The sequence below is a fragment of the Micropterus salmoides genome, unplaced genomic scaffold (assembly GCF_014851395.1).
Source record: "Micropterus salmoides isolate LMB-PRFRI ecotype aquatic unplaced genomic scaffold, ASM1485139v1 Ms_hic_scaffold_8, whole genome shotgun sequence".
Classification (NCBI taxonomy): Eukaryota; Metazoa; Chordata; class Actinopteri; order Centrarchiformes; family Centrarchidae; genus Micropterus; species Micropterus salmoides.
Genome location: NW_024044570.1, coordinates 34,327,343 through 34,353,291, shown reverse-complemented (window position 1 = coordinate 34,353,291; position 25,949 = coordinate 34,327,343). Strand labels below are relative to the sequence as shown.

At 42.5% G+C, this 25,949-nt stretch overlaps 1 protein-coding gene across 2 annotated transcripts in view; it reads right to left on the bottom strand.

The window, feature by feature from the left end:
* The window catches only part of LOC119893432 (septin-7-like), a 52,139-nt gene extending 26,691 nt beyond the window's left edge, over positions 1-25,448 (bottom strand). The window contains exons 1-3 of one of the 2 annotated variants that reach the window (XM_038705566.1): positions 25,113-25,448; positions 19,338-19,437; positions 4,889-4,995 (exon numbers count right to left, since the gene is read on the bottom strand). In XM_038705566.1, coding sequence (XP_038561494.1) covers positions 4,889-4,995; positions 19,338-19,437; positions 25,113-25,151 — 246 coding nt within the window. In that variant the 5' untranslated portion in view covers positions 25,152-25,448. The remainder of the gene's footprint in view (positions 1-4,888; positions 4,996-19,337; positions 19,438-25,112) is intronic. The other variant, XM_038705567.1, reaches the window with a different exon arrangement.
* Positions 25,449-25,949: the final 501 nt, after the last annotated feature.

Below are 25,949 nucleotides of genomic sequence, written 5' to 3'. Positions count from 1 at the left end.
ACTTGAGGAGTTGTGTGTGTGTGTGTGTGTCTGTGGATGCGTGAATGATGCTTGTTTGTGGTAATGTGCAAAGACGACTGCTGCAGAGTGTAAGTGGGAGCCAAATACGGCTGCAAAGTGATTTGACAAATGAGTTTTAAGTGACTGTGTGAGAGCAGCTTTTATGATTATGCAAATCATTCATTAATCAAGTAAAGATATTTATTTTTTTTTGTGTGTGTGTGTGTGTGTGTGTGTGTGTGTGTGTATGTGTGAGGCTGAGTGTTAACATTTCATGAGAACATTCTTGCCCTGCTACTGACCTTATCACGTCTCAGGGGAAATACAAGGACTCTCACCCAATTGCCTGTTTTTCTTGGTCTCTCCAGTCTCTTCCTCTTACTAATCCATCCCTGCCTCAGTCCTCAGATACACTCCTAAAGCTGGGGTAGGCAACAATGGAGAAACTAGCAAGAGACTGTTAAATTTTAAAGGTATCCAATTGAAAAATCACACCCCTCCCTCCAGGCCTTGGTCCGAAGCCACTGCCCCAAAACCCATTTTAATGCCCAGTAAGTGCACGAGCAGAGTGCACAAAGATAGGCAGGTAGGTGGGCCAAATGAAATGATTGGCCTGCTTATTACAGTCCCGTCATAGCTCCAGATATTGGATATTTTTAATGTTTGTGTCAGAGCACTGGACTTATTTATTGCTGTTGGGATGTAAAGATAATTTTAACACATATAAAACAAAATGCTTCTGAAATAAATTACCTACCCGAGCTGAACTGAATTTCCAGCCCTATATTGTAGTTCTGTGACTCTTCTATGGCAGCCTTGTATGATTCAAAGTTCAAAAAAAGAATTTTCTATCTTATACTGGCCCTTCATGCAGGCCCTCATTTCAGCATCTGTCTGAAACAAGCTGTAGATGCTCCTGTCTCTTTAAGGCACGCCCCCTCCAAAGCCCACTGTCGTCTGATTGGCCATTGTCTTGTGTGTTTACCAGCTTGCAGGGATGGGGCTGCATGTCCCTTTGTGGGCGTGGCTAGCATTCTCTGCCTGGAGCAAATGACCATGTATGGAAAGTTAGTAGAAAAAGCTGTTGAAAGCAGAGCATTCAGAACAGGAGGATATCTGAGGTTTTGGCAGGGATTTCTATTAAATACTTTTTTATTTGAAGCTTTTTAACGTTATAGAAATGGCAGAAAATATGTAAAAGAATAATAGGTCCCCTTAAAGTTTTACCCTGCTGTGTCTTTTTCCTCCCCCTCACACAGCTTCTATGTCCCTCTTCTCCTGCTACCCACATCCTTCCTCTTTCCTCCGGACTACATCCTGTCCACAACCCTTTTCTTCCACCCTGTTGTACTTGCACTCGCCCTCTTCTCCAACCTCCTTCACAACCCTTCTCCAAAGCTTCTTCTCCTCCCTCCCTCTGTCCTCAGCTCCCCACCGCTGCTCCAGATGCAGCCTCTCTCCTCCTCCTCCTCAGTTTGTCATGACCATAAAAGGGCAAAACCAGGCCCTGTGGCCTCGTGGTTTCCCTCTTAGTTCCTCCATCCTTCTTTCTCACTCTCCTTTTCCACGATACTTCATCTTTTCTCTTCCTCCTCTCCAGAATACTCCCATCTTTTGCTCCCTCTCTCCGTTCTTCACTATGTGCTTTAACCTTTTACCCTCAGTGGCAGCATAACAACAAGGACTGGTTCCAGCTGGTACCAATGTGGCTTTGAAGCCTGATAATATATAGTACTGAATATGTATTCTTCTGAAATTAATTTAAATTCAGTTCAAAGAGTTTATACATACACATACCAATTAAATGGTGTTCTATTAATGAGCTCCTTCTCAGCATACGAAAATGTTTAGGTGACTGGTCCATGGTCAGATCTAAGTGACACATTGCAGACTCTGGTCCTCAATGCTAGCATTAAATCACACACAGCTTAGAGAAATCTAGCATTATCAAACGTAGGGCTGAACGATTTGGGGGAAAAAAATCTAATTGCGATTTTTCTGCCCGATATAACTTTTAGGATTTGATTTGAGATGTGTTTTTTTTTTAAGTTTTGCTAAAGTTCAATATTCACTGCCAGTATATTTCTGACGGAACCTGCGTCAAGGAGCAGAGCTGATGAACCAGACAGGAAGTCAGACAGACTGACAGAGAGAATCCTGTCGATTTCTAAAATAAAACGCCTTGTGCACACTACTGATCGTATATCAACAGCAAACACAGTCAAAACAGACAAAAAAAAGAAACAGGTCAGAAAAATCAGGCAGGCAAAACGCTCTTATTCTGAAATGCTCCATGTTGATGTTGCCGTGCAGAGAGCGCAATGGAATGGGTGCACTGAGAGCCGTTATCCACAGTTGAAGCACACAGAATGACATCACATCAACAATGTAGGGAAGCTAAACGTTCTGTTGCTGAAACACTTCAGTGTGAGTTGACGCCGTGCAAAACTGCAGCACAGCCGCTGCTTTCGTCATTTCGGCTGGCGCCATTATCTTCACTGCCGTATAATGAAAAATCTGTATGAATTTTAAGCCCGAGAAAATTATTTACAGTTACATGAATTTAATAAAACATTATAATACATTAATATTTAACACACTATAGCTTTTTGAGGTGTGTTTGTACTTTGACAAGATAAAATAAATCAAGGATGTCACTTTGTGTTGAAAAGTGGTGGGAACATAGGGGTTCAAATTAGGGGTGTGACGATAAACTTAGCTCACATGCACAATTTACAATATTGGGTTCACAAGAAGACAAGAAGATATTTTAACACTATTTTGATGAAATATTAAACGCTGAAATATATAAATGGGGGTCCCCTAGAAAATTTTGAGCACTAAACACTTAATTTCCTGCATTCTGGAGACATTTTCTGCACCAGTTTATGGTAGAATTGTCTTTATTTATATAAAGTGATTCAGATGAATATTCAAACAGAATATAATGCAGTACTCAGGAGCTTGTTTTTTTAGCTTAAACTTTTTTTGGACAATGCACATTTGTTTCTTCTATCTTTAAATAGCATTGCATGTTTTTTTATTGTGCAAATAAACCTTTCTCAAGTATTTCCATATTTTTTTTTCAACATTTCTTGTTACAAGCCATTTTTCAGAACATGTTTCACATATGCTTCAAAAGAAGTGATGGAGACATGTCCCCAGTATCCCCAGCGTAAATTACACCTATGAAATGAAAATAAAAAATACTAACAAATTGTGCAGTACAAGTTGTTACAATTAGTTACACCTTGGCTAGATAAGGTAATGTAATTTAATGTGATAATTCATCCTGTTCGGTTTGTGCATCTTAAGGCTGTTTGAAATATAGTATTGGCTTGGGGATAAGGAGTTGGGCCCCGGTTTGTTTTTTCCTTGTCCCGGTGATCGGCGCATCTGGATGATGTAAGTTTAATGTGCGTTAGCATGTCGTAGTGTGAGCTCCACTGTCCTCGGCCTCAACCGCCACTTGTCCGTACCTCTGGCTTTCTGAATTCCAAACACTTTCCCATTCTCTGGCGACGAGCTAGCGTTAGCTTGTTAGTAGCCCGTCAGAGATGTTTTGTTTTCTTTCCTAACTGACTGATATGCGCCACAGCTGGATGCCAGAGAACGTGCACCGCGAACACCCCACAGTCCAGAGCTTAAAGCAAAACACTGACGTAAACAGTAACGTTACCTGTACTGCCGTATAACATTAGAAAGGACAAAGAACAAATTTGACCTTGGTAAACAAAATTTAATACTTTGGTAATGAAATTTAATACTTTTAATGCCTTATTTTTGGAATGTGAAATTTAATACTTTTTTAATACTTTTAAGACCCCGCAGGTACCCTGTAACTGCATGACTGTTTGAAACGGGTCAGAGGCGCTGTATAATTAACCTACATTTTAATCGCCATCTTAACAATTAGTTAATAGCTAATTACCTTTTTAGGGCTTAACGATTAATCGTTCTTTCAAATCACTATTTCGATTTGAAAAGGATTAATCCTTAAGGCCTAAAAAGGTAATGATTAGGTTAATTTCTGAGTCTTAGGCCCCATCCACACTGCTGCGTTTTTGAATTAAAACGGAGACCTTTGCTACGTTTGCTCCTCCCATGCAGACTACAACGGCGAAACCGAAGACCTAAAATGGAGGACTTTAGAAATGATGATGCAGCTGCTCACGCTTGGCTCTCTGATTGGGTCTTAGAACTCATGCAAAGCAGAAACACGATGCTACTGACCGGGTTTTTGACATGCTATTTTTATTAAAATATTATGTACTGTGCAAATAACTTATTATATATATATATATATATAATAAATTATCTGCCTACACTTGTACTGTGCATGTCGCCGTATTTACTTTGCAACAACTCAGTAACAGTCCCAGCTCTTTATTGGTGCATGCAAAAAAAACTTCTTCGTCTGTGTTTATTTTTTCTTTAGCCAAATCTTCTGTAACCAGGAAGAGACCATCTGCTTCATGTTTACACTGGCGTTTTAATGTAGACGGAGATCAACTCTCCAAAGCGCAGCTAAAACGCTGGTGTGGACGGAGATCGTATTTGTTTTAATTCTCCGTTCATAAACTAAAACGGAGTAGTGTGGATGGGGCCTTAGTTCTCAGCATTTGATCAATACACTGACAAAACGACAGGAGAACACCCTTGACACGACCATGAGGGGATTTTGAACAACTGGTATGAAGAGCTGAGGAACCGTCATGTATGTAAGTCAAGTATCACAGAGATACGGTGATTTAAGAGTTGTTATTTCTGTCATATTAAACAACTTGTACAGCTGCGTCTCATTAAAAGGATATGGAAAAGGCAGGAGGAATACTAGCGTGTGTTGCCAAATTAATCTGTAATTGGGCCTGATGTTGAATAAATATACCTGCACAGTCTTCTTGATGCGCAGGGAGGGCCCAGGGTAGTCCTTGGAGTACAGGTCAGTCAGGAACAGAGAGTTGATAAGCGTCGATTTCCCGAGACCAGATTCACCTGAGGAAACACACGCAAATTTAAAAGAATTAAAACAGACAACTAGATAAGATTGTAAATTAAATGCTGTTTCCACTTTGTGGCAAAGCAATGCATATGTCTTTTTTTCTGAAATGAGCACAGCAAATGGAAAGACAGCCTGCTGACCACATGTTATGTCACACAGGGCCTGGAGGGAAGGGGCTAGAGCACAGAAAATAAAGTAGATTCATTGTCTGTGGAGGGGAAAGGCCAGGAACCTGTCTGCCAGCAAGAAAGGCTTTCAGATAGAGGGAATAAAACATTTCCTCTCCACCTCCTGCCCACTCTCTCCCTCACCATCCCCATTCATCCACTCTTCCGCCGTCCCTTTCACTCAGCGCTTCCCTTCCATATAAATCTTCCTATTTCTCTCCTTTCTGCGCCAACTTTCCATTCTCTGCTCCTGTACCGCTGTTAGAGGCAGCAGTTGCACAAACACACAGTTAACATTTACTTGACAAAGAGCACAGCCAGTCCAAACATACACACAGCATACACTCTCACACACACACAATACACTGATTAATGGCTGAGCATCTGGCTCGTGTCTCCTGAAGAGGTGTTGGGAGGGGTGTTTGGTTGAAGGGAAGTTGGGCTGCTTGTCCTAGCAAGACCTCTGACTGACTCCCACGATTACACACCTTTAAAGATTGATCTGCTGATTTTTGTTTTGTCTTCATCAAATTATTGTTTAGCCTACAAAGGTTAAAAAAAGTGAAAAAAGGTTCCCCAAAGCCAAAGTGTTTTCATAAACCAAATAATTAAAAGCAACATACTGAAGCCTTGACTTTGACCTTGAAGCGTCCTTGAAGTGTCAGTAATTATGCTTAAGCAAAATATTTTTGGACTTTTTCATAAAATGTGTTGCAAACAGGCCGCTGCATTCAGTCAAAGAAATCAAGCTGCTCTCCACAGCTAAGAAGAATGCGTGTAGTGTTGCCAAGCTGTACTGCTGCAGCATCCAGCATCTGTGTGCAGCCTAAAAGCAGAAAGCTGGAGGTTTTCCATTTCAAAATGATGTTCAGATGTTGCTCCAGTAATTCTAGATTGATGAGCAATTTCCCATAGATCTGACAGCTGACAAAGCCCAGTTTGCCATTTCTGGGCTTCTTATTAAAAGGTCTTAAGGTGCTCCAGATTGAGTTGTTTAAGTGTGAGGCTAGCATGAAGTAAAATGCCAGTTCATAGAACACACTTGGTGCAAGTCCTTGAAAAGCTTCATAATTATTTAGGAGATGTCAGAAGCACAAAAAAAGTGTTATAACATATAAATGCAACCTGACTACTGGTACTAAAGAAGGGTCACTCAGCCAACAATTTGCTGGAAAATGTTTTTCCTTTAACATAGAGATGTCCTTATATGTGCCCAAGTTGACTAAATACTGTGTAGTAGGTGTGGAGAAAATGTTGTGAAGTAAGACTGCTTTTAAAAATAGACAAACTCACCTGTCAATTTATATAGTAATGAAATGCAAAGTGAGTGAATGAAATAAAAAATCTAAATCAAATCACTATTCGGTGTTACCTTTGCCTTCAAAGCAGAATCAATTATTCTAGATACACTTGCACAGCTAAAAGTGAGAAGCTGCTTCCTGAATGTTTTGTGCGGGGAGAGCAGAGATAACAGATTCGCTATTGGCTGAGCTTATGTGTGAGAACAGAGTCAATCACCGGTGGAACCGAATCATCTTGCTCAGCTTTATTTAAGCTCATATCACTTCTACTAAAATATGCCCGGATCTGCTCAGGACATTTCTACTTCAAGCACTATTTGACAGTTCTGTTCACTCCGCTGCTGCGGGGGAACATCTGCAGGGAGAACGGATTGATTCATACTTCTCACAGGACATCTGTGTATTCTTCAGTCCACATCAACGTGGTGTGAAGCCCCGATGAATTCCAGTCTTTGCCCCTTCTTGATCCCTCGGTCCCCCCCTGTGAGTGTTTGCTCAGTTATGGATTACATTCTGGCTCTGTGTCAGTTACCAATACACTTTCCTCAGTGTCTCCCGCAGCCTGTGCCGCCAGACGACAGCTGACTCACCCGTTTGATGGACTGTTCAGAGTTATAGGTCAAGCATGTGCACACACACAGACACACACACGCTTACAAAGGCCATTTCATGACGAGATAGCACAGATGTATGAAACCTCCTCCTCCTCTTCAGTGCTGGGTAAATTGCTCCCAGCCCCGCAAAGGTTATCTAAATGTGGAGGGGAGGGGCTAAGTGAGTGTGTTTGGGTATGTTTGTCCTTCAATACCGAACCATATGTTGGCTTCTCCAGTTAGCTTTGCTCTGCTGGTGTCCTTACTGATGCAAACTCAAGAAAACAGGAAATGAAGTGAGAAGTCTAACAATGACCACACTCACACGAGGCTGCAGCTGGATCATCCACCTTAGCTAACCAAAAACTATTAAACAGATGTGATGGATTAACTGGAACCACCGGAAACCCACTCCACATTTCAGATGTGGCCAGTTGAAATATTTGCAGTCATGCACGCAGGCTTTTAGCTATAAGTAACAGCGTTTTGGAGCACTGTTTTCTTTTAAGATGATTGAAATCACATGTTCCTGCAGTACGACAGTCATTTGATATTTCTTTGTCGAATTATTGTTATGTGTTGGCATTTCAGGACAGAAAGTCATGGGTCAAAGGTTTCAGTTTCTGTTCCTGACAGGCTCTGTCTGTGGTCTTAAGAGAACCAGGCTTGCTCAGTCTTGTATGTGGAGCAGATGTGATAATAAGATCTGTCAATCCAAAAGGCCAGACCCTCAGCCAGACGGCCTGGGTCCTAATCAAACGCTGGACAAAACTCACCTAAACATCCCACTGACCAAACATCGCAGTGGATCCTCAGCAAACGTCATGCTGGCTGCCCAAATTAAATTCTACCATGTGACCTATAATTGGTTCTATTAGTATTTGCTTTGTTGGGCTGTACTTCAATGCCAATTGTCTATTGTAATTCTATAGAGAAACTAAACCCCATTCCAGGAAACAGAAATTTACTCTTGTTCACTGAGGCCCCAACCACAGTAACAAAACGGAGACCTTTTGCTACATTTGCACCTTGCGTCCAGACTAAAACAGCGAAAACAAAGAACTACAACGGAGAAATTTGAAAACACTGCTGACCCCGATTTTAGTTTTAAAACTCCGGGTAACGATTTAGTGAAGACGGGTAAAACGATGACGCAGACGCTCACACTTGGCTCTCTGATTGGGTCTTATTAGTCATGCAAAGCAGAAACAGGATGCTGCTGACAGAGTTTCTGATTTGGTATTTTTATTAAAATATTCTGTACCGTGCAAATAACACTTACAGTCTACACTTGTACTGAGCATGTAGCCGTATTTACTTTGTGACGACTCCCAGTCTGGTTTCCGCGTCACAGCAGCTTTTAACTCCCGTGTTACATTCAGTAACAGTCCCAGCTCGTTATTGGTCCATGCAAAAAAATCTGATGTGGTTCTTCATCTCTAGTTCTAGTAGTTTATTCTTTTGCCAAATCTTCTGTAACTACAGAATAGACCATCTGCTTCATGTTTACACCGGCACGCGCATGCCCAGTGTATGTGAACGACCACCAGATGGGCGTTTTCAGTCGTTTGTATAGACGGAGATCAACTCTGATACGCAGCTAAAACGCTGGCATGGACGGAGATCATATTCGCATTAAAACTCTGTTTTAAACTAAAAGGGAGCAGTGTAGATGGGTCCTAAGGTTTAACTGAATTCCACCAAACAAAACCTTGGGTAGGACTTAGAGAATCTTGCCTTATGTATGTGAAATTTACCAACTAAAATATCAGAGAACAGAGATCTGTCATGTAACAAAGATTTATTCTTACATTCAATTTAATAATAATGCTGTCTTAAGCATTTAAATGCTTTAAATGCTTTAAATGCTGCTGCCGCAAGGAACTGTGTCCTTTCATAAAGGAGGGTCCAGTGTACCCTATGCTGAAGGAGATAAGAAAGGAATTAAAGCACCTTTCCTTAGCATTTATAGACTGTCTGTCATCATTTCTCTCAGTTAGGAACCTTGCAAAGCAACGGTTGCACCCTAACCCCCCCTGAGGGCAGGTTCGTCCCAATTATCCTCCCTAGTTCAGCTTTAATTAAATATTGGTTCCACATGACAAGTGGAAGCACAGCGCCAGCTCTCTGTAAATAGACTAATGACCTGAACGTCAGTGATGGATGGCTGACCCTCCCAGCACATCCCCGCTGTCTCTCTTCCTCTTCCTCTCTCTAACTCAGTGAGCCATCACTCCACAGCTCTGTCTCTGCGTCACTCAGCCTCCAACCGTATTCCATTTTGTTCCATTCTCCTCTCCGTCCCTGCTGTCAGTTTTGTACTTCAGTTCCTCCATTGTTGGTTATTAGTATGCCCCACATTAACAGAACGTAGTCTTTGCGCACTTCTTCATATATACACCACTTGACTGTATTTTGACAAAACTTTGGGAAATAAAACTCTCACTGCTTTGTTCTAGCAGGCAAATATTACCCCTCTTTTGTTTTGTTTTTTATATGATGTGAAACACCAAGAGGGACTGAGAATTGGTGCGTGTAGGGCAACCCCATCGTGTCACAGCGGGTGTTCAATGCTTACAATCATGAGAGGATGAAGCGGAACAATCCTTCTGGTCATGAAAAGAAAAATAATAACAGCATAAGAGTGACTTATGTGAACAGTAATCAGGTTAACCCCTCTCCAAGTTTGATATCTACAATTAACAGTAACGTTAAGTCGACGTGCTAGCTGCAGTGCATCTCTATCTAGTATCTCTCTTGCTAAAGTAGCTGGGCAGCGCATCTCTTGGTCTGTCTTGCTTGCTTGTGAGCCACGATCAGTGCTGTGACTTTGTGCCTGACAAAAGTGAGAGTAAAATACAACTATAAACGCTGAGAGAGGCAACAGTGTTTATAAACTGCAGCTCAGAAAAGATGCCCGCATTGCCAGGCAGCATCGCCAAACCTCAGACTTATAATTTATTCTTTTTTGCATTTTCTACAATTTCTTATTTATGTTAATGTTAACATTCACTTATCTTAAGATTCTATAAAGGAGGGAGGGTTGTAGTGGGAGCACTGTGTTGTCAGGTGTAACTGTGTGGCGATGACAAATGGTTTACATGGCTCACAGGTCAGGACGGAGGGCCCCTTTGCAGAGTTTTGCTTATAGGGCCCCAGGGAGTTGCATGTAGATTTAAGTGGTGTTCCTAAATTTTGTGCTGGTGCTCTTAAAATGTTGAGATTGGAGCAACAGTGCTAGTGGAAAATGTTAGTCTGGAGCCCTGATAACACCATAAAAGCCTAGACCTCCATCTGGACAGCTGTTTTTAAAGATTGTTTTATCTCAATTGGTTTATTGCACAGATCAGATAGATCTGCTGAACTGGGGAACAATGGTTTCTGGTACTGAGCACCTTACTACTGCAACTACTACTTATTGGAATGAACTGCAACACAAACTGAAGACAGAGAGACTCGTTCTTCCGAAGGACTTTTAAGTTGTACTTGCTGATATTTTTAATAATAGCTGTGATTGCATGTTTCCGTGTTACATAATTTGTTCTTCAGCTTCTTTTGCAAAAGAGATCTTGACTCCCCGAATAGATAAGTAGCTCAACTATTAGCGTAACACTTAATCACTTTATTAAGTTATTGTGAGAAGTTAATAGCAACCAACGAAAGCAGAAATTAACTTAAGGGACAGTACAGCTGGTGCGCCAGGAGTCTGACTTGTTTACTGATGCTTACTCATTGTTGTGCAGTAGCATATTGCAGGATCAATGTAAAGACTGAAAACCTTGCATATTAAATACGAACATGTTGAAAGAGCTACGGCATGCTGGACTGTGAGACAGAAAAACAAACATACAAATGGTCGCAGTGGGTTTCCCATGGGATTCCTGACATTCCTCCCTCTCTTTCTCTCATTCCGGCTCTCCCGTTCTGTCTCTCAGCCCCGAGGCAGCAGCTGGCCCCCTCACATCCTGACGGGCCTACTAACTAGCACCCAACACAAACACACACACACACACCTAACAGGCATGTGTGAGGCCTGAACCAGAACGTGTGAAAGGAGACATCTGGGGAACATACAGGCATAAATGAGAGCAGAGTCACAGACAGACGTTGGATGTGAGAGCAGACTGTTGGAAAAGATAATTCTCCATTGTTAGGGCTAAGTGGGACTGGCTATAACAAGGGGCAAAGGTCAGTGTTTTGGCAAAGATAAGGATCTCCAAGTCTAGCAGAGTTTATGGAAGAGTCAGAATCTGACCTAAACTGTGTCAGCACTCGGTCTGACAGCAGCGGTCCACATGGGCTGGCTACAAGAGCCTTGAAGGGACACAACCCACTTTCCTCAAGTTTAAAAAAGAAAAAATTAGAGTGCGAGTCTGAGACTAAATCTGACAGAACTGGCACGTGCTGGGTCACAGCAGACATGTGCATCTCAAAATAGAGACGGAGAGAACCAGAGCAGAGCAGGGAGAAATAACGAGAAAGGAGAGGGAGAGACTTGCCTGCAGTGGTTTGACTGAGCATGCTTGAACATGCGCATGTGCACGACCCCATCCACATGTGCACGTAGACACAGTGTCAGGGTAGCCTGTGCTGGGTGTTGAGCCCATAGGCGATGAGGAGTCTTTGTGATGTAGGTTTGTAAACAGGCTGCTGTCCAGCAATAATGACGAGGCCTGTCCTGCTGTAACGTGGACGGCTTAATGGCTTAATAAACTAACCTGACCACAGATCTAGGGCAGAGATCAGATTGGAAAATACTGAACTAGAGACTTTCGGCAGGCTTGGTTAGGGACCAGAAACTGAGGTTTCTGGGTAGCATAACGTATATTTGGAGCCCTGAGACATTTCTCAGTACATGTTTCTGTGTCCTCGAAAGCTGGAAAATGACTGATAAAGATCTGAGAGGTTTCTAGATATTAAAGGAAGTCACCAGTGATGAAAAGTAAAAACAAACCCCAAAATTTGATGCAAGAATGTTGCATCATGTCCAAATGCAGGAGTGGGGAACTGGGCAGATGTGAGTATGAAATGACTGCATGAAGCCAGAAGTATTCAAGTGTGGGAATTTGGTTGTCTTGAAGGTGACACAGTAACATCTTCCTGAGGACACAAGTACCGACTTGTTATTCTTGGATCTGACTCTCCTAGAGTATGGCAGTTGAGAAACTGTGCACAGCCTACAACGATAACCAGCCAATGTTTTTTTATGGCCACAAAGCACAGCTGTGTGAAGCCCATAATGCATTATACAGGGCGTTGGCACAATACAAGCAACACCTGTGCTATGTAACACACTATAACAGCCTATTCATCCATCCATTCATTTCCTGCTGCAGTGGTTCTACTGCTCCTTGTCCCCTGCTCTGAGCCCAGGCACCCTGTGAAGGAAACTCATTCTGGACGCTTGTGTCTGTGATCTGTACCTGCCAAAGTATATTTGGCAACCCACTTAACTGTTTTGCAGAGAAACACAGAGAGAGATGTTATCTGATACTACGTTAACAGACACAGAGAAAATGTTATATTACAGAGCAACAGTGAATGCACCACTGCAGATGTCACTCACTAACGTTAATTTTGATTTCAATGCAGCTCTTTTGTCAAGTGTCGAGTAGGACACTGTTCAGCAACACAAGGAGAGCTAGAAGCTAGCTTGGTGTGGCTATGTAATATGAGAGAACTGAAATTATAAATGAGGAATTACAGTTAGTCACCAGTTGCCACATGTGGAACATTGTGACTGCGGGTGTGTTTGAGAGCTTCACCTGCTTCTTTGTCACACTGTATCTCGTGACGGTAGCTGAGATCCTTCATTCTGAGTCTTTATGATAAAGAGAGAGTTGGGCATAAGAATGATTAAGTAGTTGGAAAAGAAAAAGCAATGAGGCACTTTTAATGCACGTGGGTAAACAAATTGTGTGCGCTTGGTGTGTATTAACGTATCTGCTTAAGCCAGCAGATTAACTAGACCAAAGTCTTCCTTCACTCACTCCCTTCTGCAAGGTCAGTAGGCAAGGCGGTCAATCCTAAGCCTGTCAGACCCTCTTATCTGGACACACGCATGCGCGCGCACAACACACACACAAGCTTAGAGAACTATAACAACAACAACAACAGGATAGACAGCAGGACGGCTGCTGACTTAGCAGGCAGACTACAACTGGACTGTAAAAGAGATTCAAGCTCATCCAGCACTTTACAGGCTGCTTCATTCACAGACTAGTGAATCAGCACCCAAATTTCATGGACATCCAGGGCTTATTGGCCCCTTCAAAACCAACCACACCAGAGATTTAAAAAACAAAAACAAACAAACAACAGAAAATAGACATGCTTGCATAAAATCATTTTTACACAGCGCTGTATAGTTTGATGCTGGAAGTTCTATACTAATGTACAGAGGTGCTTTGAACTAAATCCTGGGTATAAATGTTTTTCACGTTTTTAGTTTAGCATGTTAGAATGTTAAAATGTTATAATTGGAAGTAAACACAAAGTACGGCTGAGGGTGATGGGATCAGTTTTGCAGATATATGTTCATAAACCAAAATATTGGACAAATACAAATGTTGGCCAAGCTGACGGTGGCACTAAATAAAAAGGTCATTACAATTCCTCCTGATGTGTATACCGAATTTCATGGACATCCATCCCATAATTGCTGAGATATTTTAGTCCGGACCAAAGTGGTGGACCAACTAACCGACACTGCCACTCCGCTAGTGTGGCTAAAAATACCACACATCTGCCTGATGCAGCCTCTCACATATGAGTGTGCTGCACATAGGATTGATGGATAAGCCATCCTGAAAAGAACCTAACTCTTGTGGAAACTCTGAATGATTGACCACGATTAAAAACCAGTGAAATCTTAAAAGTATCAGTTCTACTCTAATACAATGTCCCACATGCAACTCACAGCTCTGCTTGCAAGCTCAGGCTCATAAAAAGCTTCTGATCTGCTCTCCTCCTGAGCTGCCTTCAGAAAGCGGAGGCAGCGGAGCTGTGAAGTACTGGCCTTGTTACACATCAGAAGCAGCATGAAGCAGGCATCGCTTCCCCTCTCCTCCCAACTCCCTTCAGTACTGAGCTGACTCTCAGCTCTGTTCAGCTCTCTGCACTGGCGTTGGATCTTGCTAATCTATCCAGGAGTTTCTATTCAATATGCCAGCTGGATAAAAGGGGCAGGAAGCAGCTTTCTTCCCCCCTGAGTGAGAGGCGGATTGAGAGGGAAAAGACAGGGAGTTGGACGGAGCGCAGGAAGAAATAAGAGGCTAGGGAAGAGGAGTTTCTGGTGGTGTTCCTTCACAGGGAGTGAGCGACTGACAGCAGAACAACTAACAGAATTTCCCATGAGATATGTTAAGTAAGGATGAAAGATTTCAGAAAAAAAATCTAATTGCGATTCTTCTGCCAGATATTACGATTTGATTTTTTTAATTGAAGTTTTGCTAAAGTTCAATATTCACTGCCTATTGCGCTGTCTATTTTTGGCGGATATCGCGTCAAGCAGCACAAGGCAGATGAACCAGGCAAGAAGTCAGACAGAACGGCACAGAGGATCAATTTAACTATGTAGTTTGTCGAACCATAGTAGAAGCAAAAAAAAAAAAAAAATCAAGGACAACTAAACAAATAAGCAAAATTTGTGAAATCTGTACATCAGGCAGGCAAAATGCTCTTATTCTGAAATGCTCCATGTGGATATGTAATGGTAGCCTGCAGAGAGCGGACCTGTTATCCCAAAATTACAAACTAACAACACGCTAACAACAAGTAGGCTTAACGCTCCGCTGCTGAAACACTTCAGTGTGGTTTGGCGCCGGACAAAACCGCGGTACAGGCATCGGCTGCCGCCCTGTGCCCGCTCTGATTAGTGAGTAGGATCATAACAGGAGGCGCATGGAGCTTGAGACTGGCGAGCAGGTCTGTCGCACAAGGATGACAACGAAATGCATACGTAACTGTATGACTGCTGTATAATTAACCCACATTTTAATCGCCGTCTTCTCGGTGAGCTGATCGCGTTCTTTTCAAATTTTGATTTGAAAACGATGAGTCGTTCAGCCCTACTGTTAAGGTGGAGTTTATTTGGAAAGCTTTAGGAGGCTTAGGCTGCTTTCTCTGATTTGTGTTTTTGAGTTAAGTAAGCATGACAGTCCCAATAATGAGAATGACACCCAGGTACTTGCGACACTGGGTAAGACGGCTATGAGTATTTCACAATATGCTTTAATTTTATACAACCAGGCTTCTTGTTTTGATAACTCCAATCAACATATTAATGCCCATATTTTTAGCTTGAGAGTGCTTTGGTTATATTAACACAGTTCCCCACACAGCCTGCTGTCGTCAGAAACACAAGTGCAGCTGGATGCCGTTCCAATCTGTTAAGCTGACGTCTGGCCATGAGACATATTAGAGCTCATATTTCAGCCTGTCTGCCATTTGTTCTCTTTGTCTCTCCCTCTCAAACTCAAACACACACACACACACACACACACACACACACACACAGGTGAGTCCCCTATTTCTACTTTCACTTATTCCACTGCACATATTGGTGACCTTTTGTTGTCCAATTGCTCAGCAGGGATGCTGTTGCAGCACACCACCACTTTAGAACAAACAGTTACAACAGCTCCTCCAAGTTAGATACAGGACAGGGACAGGGTAACAGCACTACCTGCTTCACAACGTCAATCACACAGTACTCAAATACTGCCCTTGACCTCGACAACAATAATAATAATAAGAAGAAGATATACTCTATTTATGAAATTCAATGTTTTCACACCGTTATTGTTATTGTTAGTATTAAACACACAGGTCTGAAACACACACACACGCACAAACGGGACCCATAGCAACACACGGAGAGATGTCAGAGTGAGGGGGGCTGCCACTCTGTGCGGCGCCCTGAGCAGTTAGGGGTTCAGGTGCTTGCTCAAGGCCTCCTTTGGCAGTGCCCAGGAGGTGAACTGGATAGATTCGAACCATCCGCGCTACGCTGTTGGAATTTGAGTGAGTTACCTGCAGGCATCAGTCATCTCATACTTCACCATCTGTCTGTTCCAAAACTACAACAGAACAATACTGAGCCTCTGAGTCGAGCCCAGCTTTCACACTTTACTACAATGCCAAGTGCAGCAGTGCTGAGGCCAGCCCTCAGTCTTTACTTACACAGTCTGTCTAACGCTGTAGGTCCAGCTGGCTGCTTCTCCAATAAATAAAAAAAATGAATCAGCTCTTCTGTCTCTTTGGTATTTCCTTTTTTTCCCCTCTATCACTTCTCCATTACATTGGTTTGTGATCATATTTTTGAACTTGGAACAAAGTTACACAGGATACGGTGTATAAGGATGCTAAATGCCAACACCACATTTCACCATACAAACTGTAAACAGAGTTCACTTGACTTCAACTACATGCATTGGATGCTGCTTATGTTGCTAAAGTAGCTCTCCAAACTGTATCAGACTCAAACCCTTTACCCTCCTTCTCTGCAGGACCTTTATACAGTCTCTGGGCTGGACACACACTCGCTGCGGCTTTAGACAAAGTTTGGATTATACTCAAGTTTCAATTGGTCATTTCCTGTCTGTGCACACAGAGGCCAGAATTTCATTTCAGCATATTTACAGCAATTTTTTTCCAACATGATCTTTCTGACACCAGCTCACTCATTCATTCTCTACCTTAAAATTCAGATTGTCTAGACTTCCCGAAATCAGTTTCATCAAGTGTTTCGGCTATTTTTAGATTTAGTTGGCATTTAAAAGGGCAAAATTAATATACAGGGTTGGAGTAAATCTGCACAATTTATTATTTTGCATTGAGTTTAACTTTGACCAACAGCTAGTTGTCGAGACAGTGCTGACCTTAGCAGCAGAGGACACTTTAGAACTCTCTTAAGCTAAAATGCAACGGAGGAGTCGCAGTTTTAGATATGTGAAGTCTATGTCATGGAAAAAACATTAACCAATATGTTCACAGCATCATAGCTTGCAGAAAACATTTAGAGAAGGGACAAACAACATCAGCCAGGAACCCTCCCTCTGATCCTCTTCTTGTGTTGAGTGGTGAACACACTGCTATGCTCCTCACATTTGCTATGTGTGAAAGTTGGATCGTCTGGGGTATGCAGGGCTGGGAGCCAAGCAAACTGGGAAGAGAGACAGAGGGGCCCATATATGAGAAGGCCTGAAACAGGATCTAGTTGATTGTGGATCTCTCTCCCAAGTCATCACTCTGCTGTCTTTGTGGCCCTCCTGCTGTGGCTGTTTACTAAACAGGAAGCTAAAACCCCAGGCTGAAATAATAAAAGGTTGGACGCCGCTTTGTGTTAATGTCTTTTTCCTTTCACTTAGCTGATCGGGGTCACCACAAGATACACTGAGTTAGATTTATGACCTTTTAAAACATTTTAATGGTAGAACACTCAAATCCACTGTGTTGGGGTTGTGGCGGAGGGACAGGAACAAAAAATGGGTGAAACAATGTAAGACTCTTTGTTAGCGCTGATTTGTTTTGTGATGTTCTTCCAAGCAAAAAAAATTTAATTAAAAAAAGCCCTCCAGGATCCAGGATATTTTAAGGAGCAGAAAGGATCAAAGGGTTGGAAAAAAATAGCACAATGGGAAAACGACGTCTTCAGTAGGAACCAACAGTGCAGTGCAGAGCAGGGAAGTTGGAAAGTGAGACACACTGTTGGGTCATTTCATGGGATCTGTTGACGATTACAAGAAAAAAAGATCAACAGCAACCTCCTGCTTTATGTGGAAAATTACGACAATTGCGGAATTACAAGGCTGAGATGTCTTGAAGAAGTTTAATTTTTGCCATTAAATATAAAGTAAGCAAAAAATCCTCGGATTCCGAGCTTCTTATATGTGAATATGTTTCTTCCATCCTCCATGACAGCAAACTGAATCTCTTTGGTTTTTGTAGTTCAAAAAATGAATTAATTATAATTATTATTATTAATAAACTAATCGTTTAATCAAGAAAATAACCGACAGATTAATGGACAACGAAAATAATCATTAGTGGCAGATCTAGCTACCAACAAAGCCCCAATTCAATATTTAACTTTTTGTTAATAATAAAACTGTACTGTGCACACTTCAGACCCTGCACAGAGTGTGCACTGAAAGTGTGAAGATCAATTTAGACAGGATTTATTTGACAGCTCAGCAGCACTCCATAGTACAATCCATATCTGTTCATTACTCATTACAGGACCCATTCACACAGAGCACGGCTCAATATGTCAATAGAGGGCCAAGTAAAACCAGACCCTCTGGGTTACTACTGAACGTAGTAAACAGCACAGCAGATATTACAGCTAAAAAAAACACATTATACAAGAGTGTTACTGACTTTTATGGATGAAACCAAGTTACGATGGTAAAAATATCTGTGCTTGTAGTTTTTTTTAATGGAAGCTGTAGTTTTTTTTCTGTACTCACAAAGTAAGAGTTCTTTAACATTGTTCAAAAATCACAACGGTTTAAATTTCTTATAGCAAGCGCTGTGGTTGATGGTAATTTGCCTTAAATATGGAAAGTAAACCCCTGTGACACCCTTCATTTCGACGACTGATGAAAGAAATGGTGAATGACAGATTCCATTAACTTACAGAAGCAAGTAGAGTCTAGACAGGAAGTGATGACATTATTTCAGCAACGCTACTTGTGTGTTCGTGTGTGTCCATATAAAACAGCCAAAACCATCTACTCCTCTGTCCAACTCCCTCCCTTTGTAATGCTGTTAGCCACACTTTGCAACAAAGCTCATTCATACTTGAACCCGCTCACTTTCCAAATGAAAGCCTCCAACACACACAGATGTGTCATCGTGGGTCCTGGGGCAACCGAGGAAACTCCCCTGGGAAACTGTGGGAATCCAGCTTTCACAAGAAATATTTTCACATGCACACGTTCTGCGTCACTGAACAAAACTGTAAATGTTCTAAAAGCCTCGCCACACTGGGCCATCGCCGCTCTGCAGCTTTTTAAAATGTCAACTCGTCATCCTGAGCAGCTGAGTGCGCTGCATGCCACACATGCTTTACCTCCTTTCAACCTGCTCCGATGACCCACATTCACACAAAAATGAAAACACACTCAGACAAGCAGACACAGATCAGATGGGCAGGTGTGCAAACGTAGGTTTGGCTTGGGCACACACACACACACACACACACACACAGGAGAAAATATGCACGATCACATCCTCACTCACAGGTCAGATGTAGATTTTTACAACTTACCTACAACCATTAACGTAAACTCAAACCCTCTTTTGACTGACTTCCGATACACCTGGTTGGGAAGATTAGCGAAGCCCACATAGCCCTCCAGGTTCCGCTGCTGAAAGAAAACACACACACACACACGTTCTGTTAATGCAGGAAAGATTAATAAAAAACACTCACATGCTCTCAAACTTGCCTGAAATGTGTATCTTTCACATAGAATATAGGCATGTAGGAGCATAAATTATCTTATGGCAAAAGATGAGCACTTCTCAACACACAGATGCACGCATGCAACCACAGAACTCTGTTACTATGGTATTTATAAAAACGTGGGAGCTGCACAGACACACACAGCCATGATGTGCTGTGTGTAAAGTGCTGCAAAAGGTATTTCTGTGACCTGCAGCAACAGAGCCCCTTTGAAGTGAGGTGCAGCTGAGACAAATACAAGAGGAGATGGAGCTTTCCTCCATCTCCTCTTGTATTTGTCTCCTGTTTTAAAGGGACGAGGGACGAGGGGGGGGGGGGTCTGACTCACAGAAGCTGCGGTAATATGGACAATATTTCTTTAACCCAAGTGAAATACTTCTGTTTAGATGTCCCAACTTAACAGTTTGCATGGACGCTAAATAAAGTGATCCGATAAGATGTGTTTACATTTACAAGCATCAGAATATTCTTATTGTGAAAAAATATCCAATGTTTTGATTATTTTGACTGATATCACAATTGCGATAATATTTGCGACACTAGGGAGATCAATCATTTTTTACATCATTATTGAAAAACATTCACTGAAGCCTAATTGTTCAATCCACATGGTTATTAGGCTCTTATATTTTCCTGTTGAACGCATTATCAAAAGGTTTCCACCACGCCTCTCAACCCGGCCGAAAATTTCTTCCAATCTGTTTCTTCCGAGTGAGGTGGTTACAAGAGGCATTTTATTCTGATTGGACTAATATCACGATTGTTAGTGGAGTCTTATTAGAAACGCTGCGAGAGACAAATAACAGGATTTCCCAGACGAGGCTGGAAAGAGGAACTGGAGTCAACCCAGCCAAAATCCACCAAACGAGTACACTAACACAGAAAGGTAATATAAGCCAATAAAAGAAGCCAATCAGTTCCTCAAAGCACAAATGCAAAGTGAAGTGGATAAAATCAAGGCAACACAAAAACAAATGCAATCTCCTACGTGAACCACGTCCATCCTGTCCCTCACGTAGCACGGGTCGTGGTGAAGGCAGCGGGTCTCAGACCGGATCACAGCCAGGCCAGGCTCTCCAGGTGCTCTCTCTCTTCACCACCGAGGTATCTCTTCATCCCTGTCTCTCTTCCTCATCTCCCTCTGCCTCTCTCTAGCTCCCAGCCTGCTGTCAGATAACAACCCCTTCCAATCACTGTGCACTGTCCTGCACGCTACGTGAGGCAAACACAATTGATTGCTGGGCTGCCTGCCTGTGAGTGGCCTCTCGGGCTTTGTCATGCATGGTGCTGATGGAGAAGTGCAGCTCTGCGCTCATAGGTCTGCTGAAAGAGGGGGTTTAAAAGTCCCTGCAGCTGAAGTCAGGGCCAATTCAAACTCCCAAATAAAGACACAGAATGAACCTTCGTTGTGAAATCATGGAACTGTACTTGGACTACTTCTTCTGTATGATGCATCTTTTGTGCGTTATGGGTGTCACATGATGCAACACTCTGTAACTGACCATTCACAGCTAGCTTAGCCCGGGTGACAGTAGCACTCCTGATACTCCGTCCTCCCACACCCTCCAGTTCAATGCATAGAGCCTAATGTTAGCAAGCCTGCTGAGAAGAAATCATAAATAAGTGTAAATAAGACAACTTCAGAATGATCATAAAAGGTGTATTCTTCTTGTTTTGGCTGAGACTAACCGCCTCCCTACACCTCCAGCCCGCTTGCCAAGCTTATACATCCCAGACCAACATCACCTCTCTGATCTCAACCTCCCATCCAACTCTTGGTAAGGGAGTGTGGCTGGGATTAGTATCTGTTATGTACATTCTAAATTTGTAATACCTAACACTACTCACTACTGAAGAGGTTATGACCTTACTGTAACGTGTCAATAATGTGTTGCTGTCCAACACTGCTAAGGAGAACGTTTCGCTGTTTAGAAACGCTGGCTTGGTGTAAATGGAAAGTCGAACATTTTCAAATTTAGCAAATTTGTATGGGCTCTAAGAAAACGTCTGACAACAACAAGTTGAGGCCTTGTATGGCCAAGAACGTGAAGTCATTAGATAACAGGAAGTTATATTCTGTAAGCTTTAAAACAGCAGGGCTTTAAAACAACTCCAACGTCGGAGTCTTGAATGTTTCCAGCCAAGGACCCATCCGCCCAAACCAGTCTCACCCAGAGAGAGTCCACACTCACATAAACATACTTCTATCACCAGAAACATGCCACTGACCCAGCTCCAGTCCAAATCCATACTTAAAGAAAACGTCAGACTAATTTGCACTGCAAGATTTATCTATCTCGACATGTCATTTAATTTAGCACTAAAGCTTGATTTACACGCATTTACTTGTCTGTCATTCTGCAATTACACTTCCAAACTCTACGGCAGTAGCGCTACAGCATCCACTGTGTTGACCTTTGCCAGCCGAGCAGGCTAACTCCGCCTAACGCGAATGGGGGTAAAATTGTATAATTGTATTTTTTTCAAATGTTAGCAACCAAATGGATCACATTCTGATAGTGAAACGAGTCATTTCGCTCGGGTTGTGATGCTCAAATATATATTGATCCACTGTGTTACAGCCGCCGTTTTGGCCGCTAGTAAAAGTTACTACAAAGCACGGGGCACTTCCGGTCGGCTCGGAGGCATTGCGAGGCTACCCACCCGACCAATCTCAGTGCTTACGGTCCACACTGACTCGACGTGTAATTACATTTTTGAGAAGGTGCACGTCTGCGATGGACTGGTGACCTGTCCAAGGCCTTTTACCCGATGTCAGCTGGGATTGGCTCCAGCCCCCCGTGACCCTGTACGCAGGATTAGCGGTTGACGATGGATGGATGGATAGATGGAGGAGGTGCACGTCAGGCGACGGCGTAGCCTCTGCGTAGCCCCATAGCCTACGCTGTCACCTACGCCATCATACTTTTGTGAGCCTCTGTTTTCATGCTGTTTTTCGTGGTTTGGTTAGTTCCAATTAAGATGTACATTAATGCTACAGTACAATAAAATTTTAGAGAACAGTGTTCTTCCAGCTTTGCAGCAACAAGTCGGGTCTAAAAAGTAATGGTTTCCATGATCTTGTGTTAAAGAATTTGACTGGCCTGCGCAGAGCCCTGACCTCAACCCCAGCCAACATCTTGGGCTGTGATGATCTGGAATCTTATCGTCTAAAATCAGTGTTGGACCTTGTGGCTGAATGGAAGCAAATCCCTGCAGCCAGGCTCCAAATCTTGTGAAAAACGTTCCCAGCAGAGTCGAAAAGTGAGACGTTCAAAAGTCCCACATGGCTGGGATGTAATGTTTAACTGTCGGCAGATTCTTGGCCATACTGTAGGCCTATGTCTTTTGCAAGTCTGTGTATCAGCGTTGACTCATCATTCATAACAATGCTTCGCCCAATATCTTTCACAATAACAAACACAAAACGGCCTGGAAAGATGTTTCCTAGCAACACAAAACATAAAGTGGTCTAGGCCTTTAGGTTTTTGAAGGCTACAATTAATGTTGTTCTTTTAAAATAGGATATTCTGGACTATTTGGAGGGTGTCAAAGTCACCAGTATTCCATGTCACCCAGGTTTACCAACACATCTATGGAGTTCTAGGAGGACTCCTTACATTACCATTTATTACTACCATTGGACAATTAAACAAACAAGACAATAAAATGCCATGAATGTGGGAAAAGAAAAGGAAGCAATCTATTCGCCTCATCAATATTCTGCGATGCGTGCAGCTCGACAACAGAACTAAATACCCTGAACAAGCCTGAAGCACTTTCCACCATTTCCATGTTTGATCCACCCACATACAAGTTTTGTGTGTGTGAGTATGCATGTGTTACATAAACGGTGCCACCTCCGATGGTCTGTCCATCTCCCTGCAGCCGCACTGTGGGTAGCACAGGTAATGTAACTCACCGGGTTGGTTGGTTGGTTGGTTGGTTGGTTGGTACTGGGAAGAAGTTATGACTGTAGGCTGTCAGTGTTCAGCTAAAACAACAGCTGTGTGTGTGTGCAGGTGAGACTCTTGCTGCACTTCATGAGTAAAACAGTGTGTGAATACAAACACATACAGCAGGCATGTTCATGTGTGCATGGTTGAAAAACACAGTGACCGTGAGTCTGTAGAACGCAATGAGGTTTGTGTACAAAAAACAATTTGAAACATCTCATTTCCAGCTTATCAATAATTGTATCCATTACAGTATCACTATAATATTCAAAATGCGGTCTTGGCACTTGGCACTTGCCCCTTATGAAAAGCATTATGATTAATCTGGTTCTTTTTCATAAGATGTGACTAACTGAGGAAAAACAGGCATAGGACTTAAAAGAGGGAAGTAATGGGGGGATGAGAGAGAGGAGGGCTAGTCAGTCCTCTATACTGTGAATGTTAACCCCTCCCCCAGTCCAGCCAGTGGCGATAGTAGCTGCCTGGTTCACTGAGATCATCTGTATTGTGTAAGTCCACCCCCCCCATGCTTTCAGCAGCTGATGCCCTCTCACTGCTTCTATCCACTGTTTTAAACGTGCATTTATTACATATTGAATATTAATTATGTAATGAATATTGCATCCTTTAACACTACAGAAGGAGGACAGAAATCATTCGAAAACAGTGCTGCTGTAATTTCTTCTTCTTTATGTTATTTTTAGCAGCACATTGCACCCACTGCTCCTTCACTTTCTCTCACACTGATATACTGTGTATGCCCACTATGTGTGTGGTGTGGTGTGTATTGAGTAATCACTCATAGACGAATCTAAGTGTCTGTACAAAATGCCCTAAACAAAGAAAGCCAGCCAACATGTCAACTAACATCTTCTTGCGTAAGTGCGGGTGTGTGGACAGTCACACCAAACTCCATTTAACAATTGAGCAGTTTAAGGAAGACTGTTAACAGGTACATCCGTGAAATCTGGGGAACAACCACGTCATATATACAAGCAATGTTTAATTAAATACACACATTCTCGGGGGAATTTATATCGTGCGTGGTCTAACGTGGGGGATTTCTTAAGGGGATTTGGCACAGGAGTGCAAATCTCATCTGGGCCGATATTCGTAAAATTGCCAAGATCGGTGTGAAAACACGTCTAAACAGGAATTTCCCGTTGCCCATCTCTTTCCCAACGAGCTGTATCCACCAAACATCATCAATTACAACAAAAATCCAATTGATGGTATCGTTTCACCACCCACAACCTCGCTTCACCAGAACAGGATCCACAGGGGAGGGAGGAGTGACTCGTTTTTTTTTTTTTTAAACAATGGCATACTGAAATATATGTTGTTTGGTCGATCCCATCACGCCGAAGTTATCAGACCACATAGCTACATTTGAAAGAAGGAGTGAGTGATAGTGTATTCAATCATATGTCTTTGTACCGTTAGATATGCAAATGTCCTAAAAAAAAAAAAAAGGAGAGTGGTGTGCAGTTGTCTCCATATAAAGGTCAGTAACTAGGGGTGAATAGGTTACTCCGAAGGGGATTTTAGATATTATTCTATCTAAAACAATAGCAGTGTCAACAGCTGCACGTTGATGTATTTCGAAGACAAATGTACTTACAGCGATGCTGGGAACCGCAGTCTCTGGTCGCTCGATCATTGTAACGTTACTGTGCTGTCACCACCCAGCCTGCAACGGACAGTCACCGAGGCATAAACTGATAAACGTCCAAAAGAATAACGGAGCGGACACAAACACGCAGCTTTCCACCCTAAAAACCAACCGTTTGTGTAAATAAAAACAAGCAAAATGCGTCTGAAAATGAATGAATGAGGTTAAATTACATATGGCCGCTGACGGGTACTACTAGCAAATGTAGCTCTAGCACCGTGAGGGAAAACGCTCCAACGGCCGTTTTTCCCAGGCAGCGCTACGTGCGGATCCGCAGCACTGCAGGACACGCCTACTACACGACACGCCCTCGAAACGGTGGCGGTTTGGTGAGGTTTAGCACCAAAACTACTGGCTTAGGTTTAAGCACAAAGAAACTACTGGCTTAGGTTTAAGCACAAAGAAACTACTGGGTTAGGTTTAGAAAAGCGTCATTTTTTGAGTTATAATAAACACGTTAATCTAGGACGTTATCACAGGGGGCGTGTCGTGCACAAAATGTGTAGAAAGACCGTATCATACTTCCGGTTGAGAATTTCACAATAAGACGAAATGTATCGCAACAATTGTACTACAGTATAAACCATCTGACAAAAAGATACAACAACGCCGAGTGTGAAAAGATGGATAGAACAATTCCTGATCTATTTGGTTTTAGTACATAAGACCTGTTATGTTAAGTCCCCCTTTAAAGCAAGCTTTCCCACAAGCGCTGGCCAGACAGTGGTCCCCCCCTATATTTTTGTCTTTCTAAAAGGCTGCAATAATTGCTGTTTTCTAAACTCA